The sequence below is a fragment of the Petromyzon marinus genome, chromosome 61, assembly GCF_048934315.1.
Source record: "Petromyzon marinus isolate PM22_M1 ecotype Great Lakes invasive population chromosome 61, UKy_Petmar_22M1.pri1.0, whole genome shotgun sequence".
In the NCBI taxonomy this organism is placed as follows: Eukaryota; Metazoa; Chordata; class Hyperoartia; order Petromyzontiformes; family Petromyzontidae; genus Petromyzon; species Petromyzon marinus.
The window spans coordinates 8739962-8761588 of record NC_133727.1 but is presented as its reverse complement, the minus strand read 5'-3'; the positions used below and the strand labels follow the sequence as shown (position 1 = coordinate 8761588).

General features: G+C 46.4%; 1 protein-coding gene across 1 annotated transcript; it reads left to right on the top strand.

The window, feature by feature from the left end:
- Window positions 1-13397: 13397 nt before the first annotated feature.
- Window positions 13398-21080, top strand: LOC142906076 (exosome complex exonuclease RRP44-like). The gene is made up of 6 exons (XM_076053516.1): window positions 13398-13571; window positions 15280-15497; window positions 16478-16646; window positions 17169-17324; window positions 18900-19022; window positions 20840-21080. Exons 1-6 carry the CDS (start codon window positions 13428-13430, stop codon window positions 20915-20917), a joined length of 888 nt encoding a protein of 295 aa, XP_075909631.1. The 5' UTR covers window positions 13398-13427; the 3' UTR covers window positions 20918-21080.
- The last annotated feature ends 547 nt before the right edge of the window (window positions 21081-21627 follow it).

The window sequence follows — 21627 nt, the reverse complement described above, 5'->3', positions numbered from 1 at the left end:
TGCCCCATATTTTGAACTGTCGGCAGAGCAGGGAGATTGAATCCAATTGCCGACCTCTGGATTGCAAGTCCAGGGTGGGAGAGCCATTGCACCACCGTGTGTGGCAGCACCCCCCACTCTTTTTTTTCTTAGGGGCTGTGCAAAATAAAATAAAAATATTGAGTACAATTAAAGTGATGGGCCTTCCATTCCGATGATGGTGATGACATTGGCGATACTGATAATGATGCTGATGATGCTAAGTAAGGTGAAGGACTCACATTGCCCTTCACCACGTAGTTGGGGCCAGTCTGGACGTCCCGTGCCAGCCCAAAGTCGCAAATCTTGGCGATGTGTCCATGCGTTACCAGCAATTTTCTCGCAGCCAGGTCGCGGTGGATGCACTAAAAAAAAGAAAAAAATTCCCTGTGTGGCCTTCAACAAACTTGGGGCAACTTCTGTGAAGGTCGGCCACGGTACACGACGGGGTGGGTGCCCAGCACCACGCTCGGCCGCCTTTGTCTTCCCAGTGTAGATATTTACACACCGCAGCAGGTACTCATTTGAGACTGAGTCCACCTGGGGAGGCCCAAGACCGGTTCAGATAATTGTCACTGGTGTTGGCCGTGAGCGGGAATCGAACTCTGGCCGTTGGGTTCGTAGCACAGTGAACTAACCACTGAGCGACCACTCGCCACCCAGACAGCCATATTAAGGGCAACAAAGACGTGCACCACAGACACAGTCACATACAAAGACACAGTTAAATACGCACAGTCACAGAGACACAGTTAAACATACTCTTTGGATCTTTCGGTAAAGTAACATAGGTATAAAATAAAACAAATCACGACGTTTCGGGTGCTAAACACTGTTTGTTTGGTATGCTTCTCTCTCTGTGTCCCCTGTTGTATCTGTGTTAGTTCCCCCCTACTTGTGTGTCTGTATATACATCTGGGGTTATGTGTTTCCTCTCTCTCGTAAATTTAGCTCTTCTGTACCTGATCATGGCTGCTTGTGTTGCAACCGAAACGTCGTACGCTATTATGTTATTTTATTATTTCTTATTTATACGTGACTTTACCGAAAAAAAACAAAGAGTAATTCCTGCAGTCACGGAAGCTTTGAATCAAGTCTGTAGTGCCTCTTGTTAAACAGTGCTTCAGTTAAACAGGAACATTAATAAATCCAGCAGGCATGACTTGAAAAGTAACAAATTTACATTTTGGGTGGCACTCTAAATCGTCCGGTAAATCGTGTCGCCAATTATAATTTCTGCGTTTATCTGCGCGTGTCTGTGTACCCCCAGTGGAGGAATACGTGCGCAGCTTGCTGGACAACCCTGAGTTGATTGACCGTCTGGCACTGGCCTCGGAGCAGGTGAGACTCCGTATGCGTGCATCAGCTCTGCCCCCCCCCCCCTCATTTATGGTGCGGGCCTGTACCCTTGTCCGACCCCTCACTTCCGCGTTGCATCCAGCTGCCTCACTGAAGAAAGGGACACTTGCCTTGCGCTGAGTACGACGTTTCGCTGGTTGTAATCGCCAGGGAAACGATATACTCGATTTGTAAGTGTTGTGGGTTTACTCTCCAATACACTGGCGTGCTGCAGTAGTAACTAATTGACACGTTTTGTTTTACGTAACAAACCTTACTAATTGGCTGTACCGGGTTAACTACACACATTTACGCGCTCTTACCCAAAAAACCTTTATAATGGATAATATTGGTCGCAAAATAATACGTGTTAAACAGCTCCCTTTTAGAACGTCTCATCCTCACCAGCAATGGTCAATCAATAAAATAAATCGGTTTAACACGTAGGCTTTCGCGACCAATATTATTCATTAAAAAGGTTTTTGGGTTAGATCGCGTTATTTTTAAATGTGTCGTAACCCTCCACCACCTGACATGGCCAATCAGCAAAAAAGTGTCACGTTGACAAAAGACAAATAATTCACTACTTTAGCCCACCGGTGTGTTGAAGAGTGAATCCACAACATTTACAGTTTAAGTACTCAATTGGATTCACTCTTCAACACACCGGTGGGCTAAAGTAGTGAATTATTTGTCTTTTGTCAACGTGACACTTTTTTTGCTGATTGGCTGTGTCGGATGGTGGAGGGTTACGACACGTTTATAAATAACGCGATCTAACCCAAAAACCTTTATTATGAATCAAATAAATCCTAGATTTATAACGTGGCATATTTAGCAAAAAGCAGAGACAGAAGGGTGAAACTCTAGAGGTAGCTCTATGATATCCGCTTTTGTGGAACGTTCTCTAACACGGATGGCCGTACTGCTCTGAGATAAATCAGACTGGATCCTTCGTCTCGTTACGTGATGGCGGTTGCAAAATTGTTGTTGACGCGTGCATGTGCCGTGCGTGTGCTGTGTACGTGTGCAGGATGTGGTGGAGTCCCGGGTAATCTTCCCCGAACATCTCCCGCTGTCCCAGCTGCAGCAAGGTGTGCGCTCCGGCCGGTTTGTCCAGGGAACCTTCCTTGCGAGTCGTGAGAATTACCTGGAGGGGACTCTGAGGGTGCGAGGGGACGGTGACAGTGATAAAGAGGTACACGTTTCACAAGCCTGCGTCTGGAAGGAACAATGCTGTTCGATCGTATCTGTGTGTGGCAGTGGCATAGCGTTCTTGGCATGAGCAGTAGCTCTTAACCTGTACTGCAAGGCTGCAGTAAAGGTTAAGAGCTACTGGGCTAAAATATTTGTATTTTGAACGTCTTTTGCACCCTACGTAGGTGTCGTAGCCTGGCTCCTGCCCCCCCGGCCTGTGGGTCCTGGTGCAGTTGCACTGCCTGCACACTCGATAGCTACGCCACCACAACCACAGTATATACGTTAATTGTGACTACTTTAATAATAGGGTTTTTCCCTTTTTTTCTGGCAACAAAACTGAAACCTTTTACAAGGAATCATGTGTGCTTTAACCACAATACTTGTGGTCAAAATGCAAACAAAAAACACACTATGATAATATATGCATTGCCCTTGAGACTGATTGGTCCACACCAGGGACGGCTTTCTTTTGAGCCTCGACCCAATTGGTGCGAGATCAGAGGACGCCAAAAGGCGTACGCATATATTGCAAATATTATCAGTGTGTTTTTGTTTGCATTTTCACCACAAGTATTGTGGTTAATGCACACATGATTCCTTGTAAAAGGTTTCAGTTTTGTTGTCAGAAAAAAGGGGAAAAACCCTATTATATTTTGGTACTGGCAAAGGAGGTCTAATGATGGTTGTGACTACTTTGTTAACAAAATGAATGGTCTATTTCCACCTCCAAAATGTAACGTTAAATAACAATTAGGTACATTGGCCCTTTGTTGGAAAAAAAAAACAGTCCAGAAATTGCCCTGCTTGAACATATGTTACTGAAAAACATTGGTTTCAGAAGATTCATGGGCTCTCATAGTCCTACATTTTAAATTGTTTATTCGTGGTATTAAAACTCTTGTAGAGTAAAACCTTGGATTGCGAGCATAATTCGTTCCGGAAACGTGTTTGTAATCCAAAGCACTCGTATATCAAAGCACTCGTATATCAGTTGTGATCACGTGATGCTCGGCAGTACAAAGCTGCTCGTATTGCAAGACCCTCGCTCGTTTATCAAATTAATATTTATTAAAAATGTTGCTCGTCTTGTAAAACACTCGCAGACCAAGTTACTCGCAATCCAAGGTTTTACTGTATATGCTGCTCTCTAACAGCACTTGGCCCAGCGGTCTGTTAAGGCTATACGGGGGATCTTTTTTGTCTCCGTGCAGGTGTTGATCCAGGGGCTGCAGCATTTAAACCGCGCGATGCACGACGACATCGTGTGCGTGGAGATGTTCCCCGAGGAGCGCTGGGTTGCCCCCTCCTCGCTGGTCCTGCATGATGAGGGCGTTGCAGGGGACGTTGCAGAAGAGAATGAGGAGGATGTGGTGAGTGGAGCGTCAACACTGCCGAACCAAAATCAAACCCAGACACCTGCAGTGTGCGTGTCTCTCTCCCCGTGGTCGCATGGATTTTTCTCCAGGTCCTCCGGCTTTTCCCTCCACAGTTACAATCTGACATGCACTTAGAGTATTTGGCTGCTATCAATTTCAAATGTGATAAGATACTTCATTGAACGATCATTTGTGGCCAGGTCACTTAAAAATAGCTATATAGCTCTCAGGGTCCTTACCTGGTAAAGTTATTTAGTTTATAGTTTTTAAATAGTTTTAATATAGTTTAAACAAAGAATAACAACAAAGACTCAACCACTTCAAGAGAGACCTTAAACATAATGAACACCGTGTGACCAGACAACAATCCACATTAGAGATGCTGTTAGCTTGATTTTGCGTTTAAATGACTTTACATTACATTACTTCAAAATCAAGTCAGGAGTGCTAATCATTTCGTACTATTTTTGTATGTACGTAGGGGTTATTTGACCATACTTCGGTGCGGGTTGGTGAAGGGGGAGGGGCATAGATCAGGAGCATAGAAGTACAGGACAACAGTTCATTTTGCTGTACTGCGCTCTGCTGCCAGCCATTTTGGCGCAGAGCCTATACCACCTGTTATGCATATCCAGGCTCAACACGGCGTCGCTTCCACGGTCTGAGCTCCTTTTTAATGTTTATTTTAATTAACTTAATTAGAACTCAAGAGATCAGGACACATCATTTGCGAGAGTTACCTGGGTCACAGGGTGGCCTCTATATTGAAAACTAATTTCTTTAGAACTGCTTTTTGTATTTAGATTGTAGTCCTTGCCACGCACCTCTTTTTAGCATGGTTGGCTGTGTACGGTGCGAAATAAGTTCTACATGCATACATACCACAGTGACAAAATGCAAAACATAATAAAGTACAGCAATGAAGTTAATTGAAATTGGTACAAAAACAACCGTGGTTTATGAAAAGTCGACAATATTTCACAAACATAAACAAGTGTTAGATATTGAATCGCATGTAGTGCAAGTTAGCTTGGGCAGATTATTTATAGACTGATCATTGCACAGTTATACTTATAAAAACGTTACGTAAACATTAAACACATATAGGGTGACTGATGTGCTAAGCAGGTAAGAGAAAATGTCAATCACAATTGCAAGTGAAATCATAAAGAATCGAGAGATTAAGCATCAAATTGTGAATTAGATGGGGGGGTAACCTTTGTTGTAGATAATATTGGTCGCAAAAGCCTACGCGTTTTTTTTTAAACGTGTGGTATCTGATGGCCATGTTCCGGTTGATTCTATCAATCGCCAGAACTGTTTTAACTTATCAATATTTACGGAGGACTCCTCACTGTGATGTTTTGTCATTTTAACAAAGCGTCAGTCTCATTGACATTGATGAGACACAGCATGAAACCACATCCGCAGGTTAAGCGCTATTGTTTTGGATTGCTCCTTCCCCTTCAAGCCAAATTGTATTGTGTTACGCAGTGAGCTGGTAAAAAAAATCGTTATTTCATTATTTCAGTGTGTGAGAGAGACGCTACTGTGGTGAGTGCTCATTTGAGTTTGCGTTGTCATCTCCCGGTGCTATCCCAGCTGCTGCTGCTGTCGTCGGTCTTGCTTAGATTACGCAACACGATGTTTGTCCTTTGTTTTGGTCTCCAGCTGAAAGCCGAAAGTGGGAAGATGCGTCGGCCCACTGGCAAAGTGGTCGGCATCATCAAGCGCAACTCGAGGCCGCTGTGTGGCATGCTCATGCCCAGCCCAATCAAGGAGGTGGGCTGATCTGCATGTGTGTGTGTACGTGTGGGGAGCGGTGATGTAGCGGTTAGCGCGCTGCGCTACGAATCCTGGGACCCGAGTTGGATTATATTTATCGCTCATAACCAATAAACAGCGGCAAATGTCGGAACCTGTCTTGGGCCCTTCCCTAGGTCGACTCGGCCATAAATGAGTATCTGATGTGGCATGTAAACATCAGCGCTGTGGAGACAAAGGCGGTCGGGCATGGTGCTGGCCGTACCCACCCCGTCGTTTGCCGTACGAGCTTGAATAGGTGTGTGCTGACGGCACTCGCCCAAACAGTTTGTTGAATGCCTTACTGGGGGCTCTTTGTGCGTGTTGCAGGCCACCCGCCACCTGTTCACGCCCGCGGACCGCCGCATGCCACGAGTGCGGGTGGAGACAAGACAAGCAGCATCCCTGCAGGCCCACCGCATCGTGGTGGCCATCGATGGCTGGCTGCGACACTCCCGCTACCCGAACGTACGACTGCACCGTGACGCCCCGCACGCCGTGACACCTCACCCGTCCGTCCCGTGGTCGGCATCGTCGGGCTCATCCTTCTGTCACTTGACGCGCGGCCACGCTGCTCTGTATGCAATACAGCCGTCGAACCCAAAACGCGAACGGTGACACGGTGAATTGGAAGTCAGGGTGGATGAGCTGGCACCACTGTGATTTTTTGTTTGAAAGCATGGCAAACTCACCTGTGATTCAACCTAGGTTATTAAGGTGTTGTAAGTTGATAGTCTCAGCCCAGTCACCAATAACTGCACCAAAAACGATATCAAATTTGGTCGTGCACTTCGATTGTTTAATTTCCATCTCTGAGAAAACTACTGCTTTTGACTGCCATGTGATGAACATTACTTTGATTGGCAGAGTGGTTGGAAAAGCACTGCCCCCCTACAATTTGGACTGCATTTCACTTCAATGGATCTTAAAAGTAGCTCTGTTATGTCTGCTCCTGTGGGTTGTCCTTGACCACGAAGGGTGGTATAGATTGCTTGTCTTGTGTGATACCATTAACACAATGAGAAAAAAAATTGGTGAAAAGCTAAATATATTGTTAAGATGTATTATTTGGGTTGCATCTTTGTTTAAACAGATGCCGGTTAATATTTTACATCATGAACGTTAGGTACAAAGTTGGCATTGTGGTTGTGCTTTTCATACCTATTTGCCACTGCACAACCGAGCGGCACCATGGCTGGCACGGTTTAGTAGGCTGCAGGTTGTTTATCCACTGCAAAAGCGGATCCATGCCGTGGACGGTCAATGCTTTGAACAAGTCTAGGCACACGCAGATGACGCTGTGGTGCCACGTCCCCGTGGTGTACCGACTGCCGTCACACAATTAACGTGTCGCTAGCCCCGCCCCTGGCGCTGTTCGGCCCCCGGATAGATTTGGATGCCTCGTGGGGCCAGCATTCTACGGTTTGGTTCCGGTTCGACACGGCAAAAAGCCAGTGGGTGACCACAGACACCTCGAGAGATCTGCACTGTCTGGGTTCCAATGTACCAGTGGAAAAGGGATACCGGTGACGATTAGCCACGTATGTGCATATGCATGTTGAACTTCTTCCGTACCATACGTAGACAACCGTGCTAATCGTCGGTGTGCTTGTGCAGGGCCATTTTGTGCGCTCTCTGGGCGAATGTGGGGATAAGGAGACGGAGACAGAGGTGCTGCTGCTGGAGCACGACGTGCCACACCAGCCCTTCAGCCAGGCCGTACTTGCATGCCTGCCCCCTCCCACGTTCAGCATCACAGCAGAGGTACGCATGAGACGTGTGACGATATGTCAATTCATCGATTGAGTTCAATTCTTACGCCTGCGGTGTGTTGGTGTGTTTGGTCGTGCATGTGAGAATCCTTTACTTCAATGTTCTTTATTACAAGGCCCACGGGCCACTGGTGGCCCCTGGTGGCGTAAGATGTGGCCCATGACGTGTGGCCCCCGACGTATAGGCCCCTGACAAATGTGAAAATACCCCCCATCATCATCATCATCGTGCTGTCAAACCTCAATAGTTTCAAGATGTTTGGCCTGCGTAGAATACCTTCTAGAGGGCCTCTCTGGAGCTCTCCCTCCAGTCGAGGTCCTTCCGCTGCACTGGCATGAACGAGAAGCCACGGGGCTCTACACCTTTACCACAGACCGTATATAGAAAAGCCGTCGACCTGAAAGAAAGTCGATGGCTCGGACACATCATCGTAAGAAGAGAGGAAATTCACATCGGAGGAAGGAAGGCGACGGACTTATGGAAGCACCAGGGCGGAGACCCAAGAGGCAGGCCTCGAGAGATGCGGATCAAAGTGGTGAGCCAGGATGTGGAGGACTCTGCAGTGGCCGTGGAGATGGTCCAGTACAGAAATGAATGGAGCAAGGGGACTACAGACTTTTCTCCTATAACGCTGTACTTGCATTCCTGAAGAACACCGAATTGTGGAAAAATCGCATAATTAATAATATAGGGTAAAGCACAGTCCGCAAGGACATGTGAGATGCGTACGCAGGCTTAACAAAGACTTTGGGTACGTGAGTAGCATCTAGAAGCATCCAGCATCATCCCGCCTTGTGTGATGCTACACCGAGGCAACCGTACATCCGCTTATTCTGCCTCGCACAACGCAGTTCTGTTCCCTCGATCGCCTTTTATCCAATTCACATCCATGTTATGAAAAAAATGTGTTCCCTAATGCATTCATCGCATTATATCTAATTCACGATATGAAAACACGCGGAGTTATAGGAGAACGGACTGTACTTTCAAAATATTCAGTCGCCTATTGAGAAGATAGAATGCCATTAGAATGAAGTTGGTTTACCCATGTATGGCTCACCCTGTATTTTGTTTGTTGTAAGGCAGCGTTTTGTTGAACCTGGTGCTGTGTGTGTCCCGTACAAGGACCAGGCTGGCAGGGAGGACCTCCGTGCGTTGTCCATCTGCAGTGTGGATCCTCCAGGCTGCACAGACATCGACGATGCCCTACACTGCAAACCGCTCGACAATGGGAACACCGAGGTATTCATTTGGTGGTGGTAATCGTGGTCACGGTCGCGGTAATTCGTGCCTATTCCTTTCATGGTTTTGTCAATGCTAGCGGAGGTGACAAGGGGAGTTTAGTGGCACAATGATAAGTGCACTGCACATTCATCCTGTCAAGCTGGTTTATCCAGTCATGGCTAACACCGGTACAGAGTGATATCTAAAAAAACTGCCCAAGTTCTCCCCTTCACCACCTGCATTGACCATCGTAATAAAGCAAGGTCAAATGACAATCGCGACCCATTACGGCATGGAGAAGCCCTCATCCTGCAGTGGATTGACAAAGGGGTGGACAATATTCCTGTTATTAAGTTTGCAAACATTGTTGCCTTAGTGCCCGTATTCTTGGTCTCTGCTCGGCTCAGGACTAACTTCAACATGGCTCAGTTCTGGCCTGATCTGCTCCGTTGCCTCCAAAGATGTATGAGTGGCTCAGCTGTGCCTTGGCTCAGGCGCAGCTCACGGAAATTCTGAGCGTGGCTGGGAGCATGCAGAGACATACGAGGAGGCACAAGGGACACAGAGGCTCAGGGCTGGAAACATGCTTAGAGGCAGCTCGGGTTTTAAGCGTTGCTTTGATGTGGCTTATTGAAAATTAGAATCAGAATATTTATACTGGAGGAATCCGATGAGCTACAAAGCTATTTTTCACATGTCCAGTAGAGGCGGGTAAGAACATTACAACAACAAACAGTACAAAAACATCATAGTAGTGCAAAGTACAAGAAAGATAAACAAATAACCCAAACACAAACAAATACAACGAAACCATCCCCATCCTACCAGGCAAAGCCCACTGAGGTATTGATTTATTTTTGATTAGTGACCTGGCCACAAATGAATAGCTCAACAAAGTGGCCCATCATTTGGACATTTATAGCAGCCAAAATAATAGAAATAATCTCAATGCATGTTGCGCCAGAGCCAAGCCTGAGCCAAGCCATGGCTAAGACCCCACTGGCCTAAGTGTCCACGTCACTGGCCGAATGCCTGGTTCACAATGAATGCACCAGGTAGTAATGGGTGTGCATTTCATTTCACATTTGTGTGCTTTGGTTGGAGTGGCTATGGTGGAGGTTATGCATGCATGTGGAGTGAGCGACTTCCGACACACGTCTAGTAGAAGGCGTCTTATTTATTAAAAGCACGCAGGGCGATACACTTCGTAACGCGTCTACACCTAGGCTGTACAAGCACGCAGCCCATCTGCGTCCTGCGTAGCTACGCTGGCTGGTTGACGAGCGTAGCGGCGGAGACAGAGCTGCTCTTGCAGAAGAACCAGCCACGTGGTCGAAGACGAAGAGATGACGACGGTAGCGACGCAACCAGGACCCAGACCCCACGCTAACAGCCCCGAAGTTCTGATTCGGTGCTCTTTATATCTGCCTGGAGTGGCCAAGCTCCACCTCTGGCCACGCCCCCTTTCTAGAACCTTCTAGGCCCTTCGGGATGGTTCCCGGAGCTTCTCGACTGACTCCGCCGTTGAACTTTACCCTAGATACGCCCTTTCATAATAAGGCATTATGTAATGCAGCTATAACCTTAATTACCCTTACAGGCCGGCAGGTATCACCCTGTCATTACACATCCGTGCATGTGAGGGTGGTGACGGTGTATTAATGTGTGTTCTAGGTTGGGGTACACATCGCCGATGTGAGCTACTTTATCCGGCCGGGGAATGCCTTGGATGAGGAGGCATCTCTGCGTGGTACCACAGTTTACCTGTGTGAGAAGGTGAGATGTGGATTTCTTCTTGCCACAATATCAAGTGTTTTATGACCCGCCGATTTCATCCTTTCATTCTTAACTTTACGACATCATGTAACAACCCAAACCGGTATTTGGGCAAACATCCTGCTGCTGAAAGAATGACTCGACTACCAAAAACTTGGCAAGACCCTCCTTAAAAAGAGTCTCGAGATTTTGCGAGGCTTTCCTGAGTGAACACCCTGCACCACTCCAATGACGACGACTCCGCCAATCGACGGTGAATGGCGACGGTGCATGTGCTGTGCGCGTGCAGGCTGGCGTTCTCGTGCATATGGGAGATGACTCCAAAGGCTGAGATCGTGAGCACACGTTTTACCAAGAGCATCATCAATTCCAAGGTGATTTCCCCCCCCCCCCCCACAGACGTTCAGTTTTTGTAAAACTCTCGTTTGCTTTCACGTGTATTGTATCGGTGCCTTGCTATGTTAGTGCAGTTGAGGTTTCCGGATGGCTGAGAGGTCAGAGCGTTGAGCTTGCACCTCTGGGTTCACAAGTGGAGCGAGATGAACCGGGTTCACAAGTGGTAGTATCTATGTTGAACTTCTTTTGCACCGTACGTAGCCAACTGTGCTAATCTGAGGTGCGAGGTAGGACATGAAAGTAGTGAGTTGATGGTCTCTGTCCAGTCAACAATCACTGCACAAAACACAGGTTTTTTTTTAGGTTAGATCGTGTAAATATGTAAATGTGTCATTAAACCCACCCCCACCCGACACAGCCAACGAATAAGAGTTGTCACATAAACAGAACATGCCAATTCGTCACGAGTACAGCACACCGGTGTGTTGTACCAGTGACGAATTGGCCACGTTCTGTTTATGTGACAACCCTTACTAGTCGGCTGTGTCGGGTGGTGGCGGGTTTAACGACACATTTATGTATTTACACAATCTAACCCAAAAAACCTGTATTATGGATGATATTGGTCACGAAAGCCTACGTGTTAAACTCACTGCACAAAAGACCACCAAATTACATTGCACTAAATTTGGTTAAATTCCAACTTTGAGAATTCAAAAAATATCAATTTTGCTGTCTTTGGGTGAGCGTAACCCTCAGTGGTCATCGGGAGCCACGTAGACATCTGTTGAGTTCTGGCTTGGGCTTGGATCAGGCGTGGGCATTGTGTAATTGCGAGGACCCCATGGTTCACCCGTGGTGTGTTCATCGTATCCCCGCAGGCGTCTCTGACGTACGCAGAGGCTCAGCTAATGATGGACGACGCCGGGCGGAAGGACCCGGTCACCAGCAGCTTGCGTGGCCTCAACTCCCTGGCCAAGATCCTCAAGCAGAGGCGCATTCAAAACGGGTAACTCATTGTCAAGATCCTCATCCCCTCCACCGCCTCTGGAGCGCTGAGCAGTATTAATGGGTGCACCACATTTAGTCGATCGACAGGTCGCCTGTGGCGCGGTAAAGTGTGGTTACTCCCGTGTCTTCTAAGACATCCGGCCAGCGTGGAAGAGTAGGCTAAAATACATTGAGAGGGACTGTAAAAGGGTGTATCTCTAGAGGGGCCGCCTCTTATGGGAGCCCCCTTCTTCCAGCAGTGGCTTGAGCAAGCAATTGCAAGGCTGCACCTGTTGCTTTTTTGACCCCATGATGCATGAGGCTTGGGTGAATACCATGCACAAACAAGTGTTAGAGGATTCATACTCTGGTTTTTTTTCGGTAAAGTCACGTAGGTAAAACTATAAAATAACAACTAAATTAAATCACGACGTTTCGGGCGCAACACAAGCGTCCTTCTTCAGGTGGGACAACCACAGCCAGAAACAATTGCTGAAGTGGGCAAAAAAGGGCTGTTGTATCAAGAGGCTATATAGGTAAGAGAGTGGGGGGGAGCAAGGGGGGAGAGATAGAGAGGGGGGGGGGGTGTGGGGTAGGGGAAGTGGGGTGCTGCTAGAGGGATTAAAGGGGCGAGCACGGAAAAATGCCGGGGGTGGGGGGGGGAGTGAGCGGGGCTGGGAGTGGGAGGCTGAAGAAGCTAGAGATGCGGAAATGAAGGCAACAATAAAGAAGTTAAGGTTTTACCTGGTTAATAACATCCTTCTAGATTTGAGTGTTATAGGCTGCTGCGGGGCTACATTGTGGGCAATAGAGGACAATGCAGTGACATAAATTGTTTTACTCTACTTAATGCTCCCATGTCTGTGCTCCCCCACCTTTGCCAACGCGTACTGACCACCACGGTTAAGTACGGTAAAACCACCCCACGACCCGCATGACATGGGGCGGCCCTCATCCAGCAGTGGATTGACTTAACGAGCTGTGCATGTTCAACTCAAATATCTGAGTTTGTGAAGTGTCTTATATTAAGATTCTGTGTTGTTTTGGCTGGACATGATAATCGCTCATGTCCCTTCTCCACCCATAGGGCATTGACTCTGGCATCCCCTGAGGTCCGATTCCACATGGACAGCGAAACCCACGACCCGATCGACCTGCAGACCAAGGAACTCAAGTGAGTCTCGTCAACAAGACACCTCCCATGACTGCAATCCAACTGTTGTGCAGATCTCTCTATCAGAATCAAAATATATACATTTCTACTGGAAGAATCCGATGAGCTATAAAGCTCTTTTTTCACAGATGTCCAGTTGGGGCAGGTCACAACGTTACAGCAACAAATAATACAAGCACACGTTAGGATTGCAAAGTATTGGAAAGGTAAACAAATAACTTAAACAAATATACAAATAAAACTAAACTATTTTTATCTTACCAAGTAAAACCCTGACCACAAATGATAGCTGAACAAAGTGGCTTATCACGTGGGAAATTTATTATCAGCAAAATAATCTAAGATAAAGATTCTTGACCCTTGTGGTTGATGTGTTGTGGTGGCGGAAACTGGTGCGTGTACACAGGGAGACCAACTCGATGGTGGAGGAGTTCATGTTGCTCGCCAACATCTCCGTGGCGGAGCGCATCGTAGACGAATTCCCCGAGTGTGCGCTGCTCCGACGGCACCCGGCGCCTCCGCCTTCCAACTACGACATCTTGGTGAAGGCGACGAAATCAAAGGTAGAGTTAGAACCCCTTTTAACGACCACCCTTGTTAACTAATCGCTTAACAGCGGGCCTCCATAGAGCTCAATGTGTAGGCTTAACCGACCATTTCCCTGTTAACGACGGGCTGTTGTAGGTACAGTAAATATGAATTAATGCCACGTAGAAGGGAAACAATAAAATAATAAAAATATAAAACAATAAAATTCTCACGACGTTTCGACTGCAACACAAGCAATCATCATCAGGTGTGAAAACCACAACAAGAAAATTTGAAAAAAAGTGGCAGTTATTTTTAACGTTAGCACCACGGAGAGAGATTTGACAAGTTTGTTCAGATGCACGAGTCCATCTATGTTCGGAAAAGAGGAGGGGGGAGACGAAAAATAATGGATGCGTTCTGAAAGCCACCTTAAGCGTGATCAATCAATTAAGACCCGAAATGGTTTATCAAATCTCTCTCTGTGGTGCTAACGTTAAAATAACCGCCACTTTTATCACATTTTCTTGTTGTGGTTTTCACACCTGATGATGATTGCTTGTGTTGCAGTCGAAACGTCGTGATAATTTTATTGTTTTATATTTTTATTATTTTATTGTTTCCCTTCTACGTGAATTTACCGAAAGAACTAAGAATATGAATCCCTGCAGTCACGAAAGCTTTAAATCAAAATGAATTAATGCATTTATTAACAGTGTTTATTTTAATATGATGTGTTTATAATGTTAGTATCTTTATGTATTAATATCCATTGTTTAAATATTATAAAGTACGTTTTTTGGGTGAACAAGGGAAACTTTCGATGCTATCGGAACGAATTAAGCTTTTAACATGTATTTCCTATACTCGCTTAATGACCAAATCCTTTAATGCTCGTGTTCGTGGAACCAATTACCGTCTTTAAGAGGGGTTCTACTGTCTCTAGATTGCTGTTAACCTTCCTTCAATATCATCCTCCTCGCAAGGAATTCAGAGGTCGCCGGGTGGCTCAAATTTTTGTTTGAGGTCTTTTGGTTTAACCGGGTGAGAACTCAAGAGACCATAATAGTCTCATTTGCAAGGGTCACCTGGGTCACCCTATGACCCAGAGATTACAGCTGGGACCCTGGCTTCAAAATCCAGCAGCCGCATTGAACATACTGTGTTATCAAGTGTAGGGAGTTGAAGGACTCGGCTCGTTTCCCAGCTACTCCACAGAAATAAGCAACAAAAAACCATCACGATAAATGTAGTACTGTATTTAATTTTAGATAAATTCCAGCACTGAAATGTTGAAATATCAGGTCGACTTATTGCGATGAACATTATGCTCAAAATGGGTGGGAATGTGCTACCCCCTACTGTGAAGCAGAGGTGTCTTGAAACGATGTCAGTATTGGCCTGAGCGAGCAGTTGCAGGGCTGCACCTTTTACCTTTATCTTGAGATGTAGCCGTATAGTTTCCACTCGCCCTTAGAGGCAGAACAACTCAAAAGGTGTGACGAACCACAGACAACGCTGGAAGGCAGCCAGGCACTGTGCCAGATGTAGATTAATCCACTTGATGTACTGCCTTCTCCTGGCAAGCCAGGTTATGGAAACCTGAATGCCCACAGGAAGTGCGCTGAATAACGTTTTCTTTCCAATACACCACAACCCTTGCTGCTTCCCCAGCACTGAGCTACAAGCCACGTGCGGGATAGTCACCTCACAAACGCCGATGTGCCCGATTTTTTTGCGCAGAACATCGAGATCCAGGTGGACTCGGCTAAGGCGTTGGCCGAGTCCCTGGACCGGGCGGCGGTGCCGGGAGCGCCACCATACCTCAACACTCTGCTGCGCATCCTGGCCACGCGCTGCATGATGCAGGCCATCTACTTCTGCTCCGGCATGGAGCCCGACACCCACCACTACGGGCTCGCCACCGCCATCTACACCCACTTCACGTCGCCCATTCGACGGTGACGTGCTCTGGCGTCAGGCACACGCGTGAAATCGACCTTCGCGATTATTGAGGGGACTATGTTGTTGTCTTGGTGTGGTCTGGGACTGTGCTGCCTTTCCCAAGTTTCGGAATTTATTTATTAATTGATGTACTTACGCAATGTTAACTTGTCATTATGGCACACCTCCGATTAGCACGATTGGCTACGTACGGTGCGAATGAAGTTCAACATACAACTTGTATATCTTTTTTCCATTATTTACTTTTAGTGATTTGTTTACCTTTCCTATTCTTAGCACTCCTATCATCTACCTACTGGACATCTGTCAAAAAGAGCTTTTATCGCGAATCGGATTTGTCCAGGATTAAGATTCAGATTTTGACTTATTTTTCTAAAAGGTCCTATAAACGGGCAGTTTGGCCAATTCCTTAAATGGTTGTTTGGCTTGTGTTGGAGAAAAACTAGAGGATCCGGAGAACACCAACGCCTACAAGGAGGGTGACAGTGTTCCACGTGCAGAATCAAGAATCCATTGCCGTGTTGCAGCGGCGGCCAAAAGTGAATTGCAATTCTGCCATGGATCGCTAACGATTTTGTTGTGGATCTTAAATAAGAACACAGATATGAGCAGGCAGCACTTTGCGTTACATCTGATGACAAATAAAAAATCCTCAACAAAGAATTAAATTCATTCATTAACAAAGATAATTTCCACCAGCAGATGGTGCTAGAACGTGGTATGTCCAGAGTACAGTATTCTATCACAGCGTTAAATCCATCTGAGTCATTGTTTGCGTAGCTTTCTGGTGGATCGTGAAACCCGCTGAGATCCACCAGAATGAATCGCGGTGCTTGGTGGATTAACACCGCTGCTCCGTTGGTATCTCGTGGCCATACCGCAGCCCGTATCTACTGTAAATTTAATCTTCATATTAAATAGAGGCTACAACAAATGTGAATATTGTTGTTGTTGTTGTCTCCCTGTACCGTTACAGATACTCGGATGTGATTGTGCACCGGCTGCTGGCCGTGTGCGTGGGCGCCGACCCCACGTACCCGGCGCTCACCGACAAGCAGAAGCAGCAGCAGCTCTGCAACAACCTCAACTACCGCCACAAGATGGCGCAGTACGCCCAACGCTCGTCTGTAGCTTTCCACACGCAGGTGCGAGGCGGAAGTGTGGGCCACGTGGAGCTTGCACGGCGTGTGCTTAGGCACCTGATAATGCGTCCATTCGTCTCTTGAAAACCATTTTTAAGGTCACGAAAGCAGGCATCGTATTGTGCGTGTAGTAAGAATCAATTGTTTTCTATTCGCACGCTTACGTGTGGTGGTGCCGTGGCTGTACTGGTTGGCTACACTTGACATTGCTTTTCAGCATTCTTCTGTGTTTGCTGAAAAACCTAGTCACTTGGCACATTTGCCCATGATGTGACAACTTTATTTGATTGGCTCTGTCAGGTGATGGAGGATTATAGTCAATACAATTGACATTGTACCTTCACGATTGAACTCAAAATAATCCCCATGACATGATGCCAATAGCACAACTGGAATAAATTAGCGGGGGGATGCAGAAAAATACCTTAAATTTTGTTAAATAATTATGGGCTTGGTAAGTGATGCGCGTGTGTCTGCTCTTGGCCACGTAGCGGTGATTAACGGCTGTTGTTGTTGTGGTCTCAGTTGTTCTTCAAGAGCAAGGGAGTGGTGAGCGAAGAGGGCTTCGTGCTGTTTGTGCGCAAGAACACCGTGGTGGTGCTCATTCCCAAGTACAGCTTGGAGGGGACGGTTTTCTTTGACTCCAAAGATCTCAAGCTCAACGTTACCTTCGACGAGGAGGTAGGGCATGTGTTCACTTAACCGGGAGGCATTGGCATTTCCCGAACGGCTGAATTCTGCATTTAAACCCAGGACTGGCTTAATGCACTGGGACCCAAGCCCCCTGACCATCTCTCTACGATTAGGTTTCTATCAGACACACAGACACTTGGTTTAAGGTGGAAGAACGCAGTGAGATACGAAGCTCCGTTTTTTTGCCATTTGGCAGTGTGGACTATTACAGAGGAAGTTACACCGGTGGATACATTAGAGCCGGATGGCTCACAGGGCTATACCAAAATAAACTGAAACTGAATTAAATGATGTAAATGCGTTTCAAATATAAAACGGTCACAATTAAATATGCTTTGGAAATAACTGCCATGACGGAGCCCGTATTGTCACGGAGAGGACATCACATTAAAAATACAGTAAAATCCCTCAGATCCGGAAGAATTAGAGAGAAACTCTAATGCTTTCTGTAAACAATGAGAAACTCGAAGGGCAGAATAGTATTTGTAGAAAAAAAAAACAAATGAGGGAAATAGTAGTTGATGCAAAAAGTGATCTCTAGATGGCAAAAAGCACATTTGTGACCAGTGGATCCGGTCCTTTCCAGCATGCCTTGCATGCCGCATTACATTGTCACTCTGCGTGGATAATGCACACAGCCTAATTTGGACCAGAAGCTCAAAAGGGTCAACATTTGCAGCCATATTTTAGGTATGTTCTTAACTGCAATTGTACACTCCATATAACCTAAGGGGGGTTGCATCTACTCCTTAATGATGGCCAAATAAGGCTTTAAAATTCCTTGGCTGGCCCGCACATCACGATCCCTCGGTTGGTTTGGTCATTGCAGCCATCGGCTTCTCATGCCTGGTTTTCAGCTCGCGGTGAGGTGGCCCAAGCGGTATTGCATTCGCTGTGTGTTGTGGAGGTTTGCGTTTCAAACTCGGTGGCCACTCCGGTTAATACTGTGGTGTGTATTAAGCGTAAAATATTTACAGGCCATCCGCTTTAACAGTGGACGTTAAAAGATCCTGTAACGTTATTCGTGTGCCAGCATCATGGTCCAAGGTTGGCAAATTACATGCAAATTACTTATTTGGGGAGCACATATCAATCGTTCGCCTCCTTTTACAAAAACGTAGCAGTGACCTTGAATGCAAACGTTTTGAGAATCAGTGAGGCTTTTCTGAGTGACCCATGTAATAGTATGAATAATAACGTTGGGTTTACGTCAATCCGTGCTTGTGTGCAGGGCACTTGGCAGAGAGCAGTCAGCGGTAGTGTAGTGGTTAGCGCTCTGCGCTACGATCCCGGCGACTTGGGTTCGATTCCTTCGCACGGTCAACACCAGTGATGATTATCTGAACCGGTCCTGGGCCTCCCCTAGGTTGACTCGGAACTCAATTGAATGCCTGGTGCGGTGTGTAAACATCGCCACTGGGGAGACAAAGGCGGCCGGGCATGGCGCTGGCGACCCACCCCCTTGTGTGCCGTGCCGGCCTTCATCTGTGCTCCTCGCCAACAGCACTTGCCCCAACAGTCTGTTAAGGCTACATTGGAGATATGTCTTTGTGTTTTGTGTAGGGCCCCACGCTGTGCGTGGAGGGCATCGCGCTGAACATGTTCGACCGCGTGTGCGTGCGCGTGTCGCTGGATTCGTCCAACCTGCAGCACCAGCGGATCCGCATGCACCTCGTCTGCCCGGAGGTACTCACCGTGCGGCGTGATGCACAACCTCGGAATACCACCGATTTGTATTGTGACCATGCTGCTGTTGCTGCTTGCTGCGCCAGCAGTAGTGCACAAAAAACAAACGCTCGCCGCATCGGAACGTCAGCGGGCCGAAAATTAATGACACAAGCCACAGCATAGCGCTTGTTGCCATGCAACCCAAACTGTGGGACCGTATAGTAAACCCATAGAGAAACAGAGATACATAGGAGATGCAGAGAGACCCATTATTATTCCTAGAGATTCATAGAGACTCATACAGATACATAGCAGTGCATTAAAAAGAAGCTACTGTACGATTGTGGCCATGCAACCCAAACTATGGACCACATTTTACACCACTGTCTGTTGTCCTATACCTCCTGTAACTGGCAAATTGGATATAACGCGATGATGAATGTATGAAGGAACGCATTTTTTGTATAACGCGGATCCGAACTGGATTTAACTCGGTTGAATGAATGGAACTACGTCGCACGAGTAGGAATAAGTGGTTGTAACGGCTGCCTCGGCGTAGCATCACACAAGGCGGGATGCTGCTGGATGCTTCTAGATGCAACCCACGTTCCTTAGTCTTTGTTCAGCCTGTGTTACGCATCTCACGCGTTATTGCGGACTGCGCTCTTCGCCATATAATATATATTATTTATTATATCACGATTTTTCCAAAACGCGGTGTTCTTGAGGTACGCAACTACCGTATTATAGAACAGACTGTATATCCAAAGACTGTGGGATACTATCCCTACCTATATCAGTTGTGACTGTCCGTGTGTTTAAATCCAGCTTGAAAATGTTGTTATTAATTGGCTTTTCCTGGATTCTGATTGGTTATTACTGTGAGGGGAATCATTATGATTAGCTTTTATTGCATTTTGCATGCTGTGTAAAGTGTCAGTATCACTGTCATTATTGTTATTATCGGCTTTTACTTTATTTCTATTGGCTTGTATCTATACTTGAGTAGTTTTTTAATGTCCAGTGCTTTTTTGAGATATTTCGATATGCAAGGTGCTGTATAAAATAGATTTTTATTATGGCCCTAGTTCATTGCACAAGAAGGGCCATTATCTGAAACGTGACCTATTTAAATGATCGTTTGGGGCTGTTGTTGATGAATGCGAGTTCTCAAGATACCAAGCTAAGTCAGGGTGTGGGAGCCTTGGTAGATATCAGATGTCTTAACAAAACTCCATGAGTCTGTTCTGTATGGGTTTCCTCCGGGTTCTCTGGTTTCCTCCCATATCTAAAAAGAAGCATGCGTTGAAACTGGTATTAAGGTAGTTTACGTATCGCCATGGGCGGCAGGGTGGCACATTGGTAAACCCTTGCATCTTGCAGCAAGAAAACTGGGTTTGATTCCCAACTAGAGTGTGTTACTGTGTGGAGTTGTCATCTTCTCTCCCCCTGTTCCTCAAAAGTCTTCAGACTTGGTGAAGTTCTTCAGTGTTATTAAGTGTAATAATAACGTATCACTTGTGTTGGAATTACTCGCATGTGTGTGTGAGAGCATTGGTGTAGTGGTTAGCACGCTGCGCTATGAACCCGGCAACCCAATTCCCACTCACCGCCAACACCAATGAGGATTATCTGAACTGCTGTTTTGCCTACCCAAGGTCAACTCTTTCTTAAATGAGTACCTGGTGCAGTGTGTAAACATCAGCACTGGGGAGAGGTGTTGGCCACTTACCCCCTCGTGGGCCATGCCGCCTAACAGCAGCAGTCTGTTAAAGGCTTATTTGGGTGACTATCTTTGTTGTACGTTTGTGCCATTTGTGTGTCCGCTGTCACAGATTCCAGGCTACAACCCTGCGGAGTCCACCCCATGGGGCTCGCCTTCTCCCCGGCCTAAGAAACCCAGACAACACTAGTGTATCGTGGATGCGGTGTCAACAAGATGTCGGAGGAGGTGCATGAGTGGGCACACACTCTGGGTTTTACATCTGCAGAGTTAATTAAGTGTACATTGTGCTCGCAAGCAGAGGTGAACAATTGAAAAAAAAGCAGTGGCGGTTATGAGAAATGCTACCCTGAAGTAACAGACGGTTTGCACTCTGAACTTGCAATCCATAGGTCACCGGTTCTTCATTCTCCTGTCACAGCGGTTCAAGTGGTAGCGCAATTTTTTTTTTTATTTAGAATTTTTACCTTGCCAACCAGTACAATCAGCCAATTAAGGTGTATACGCGTCAAGATGTATGAAAGGTTTAGGATATCTTATGCCCCACTTCTTTGCCAGCCAAGACACTGACCCCCTTGTGATGAAGGTGATTTCACAAAAATATTGGTTACTGAATCGGTGGTGTTTATTGACTAACGCAGCAGTGTCCAACCCACAAAGCACTGTGATCCATTCTGGTATATCTCAACATGTTCCGTGATCTACCAGCAATATTTGACCAACAGTTACCCGGATGGATTTAACCGACTAATAGAACACTGTAGACATACCAAGTACTAGTGCGATCTATTGGTTTAAAATATATATTATTAATCCATTCATTCTTAGTCGGGGATTTTGTTTTGCCATCTGCTATAACAAGAATTGCTTTATATTACAGGTGTTTATTCATATTTGTCC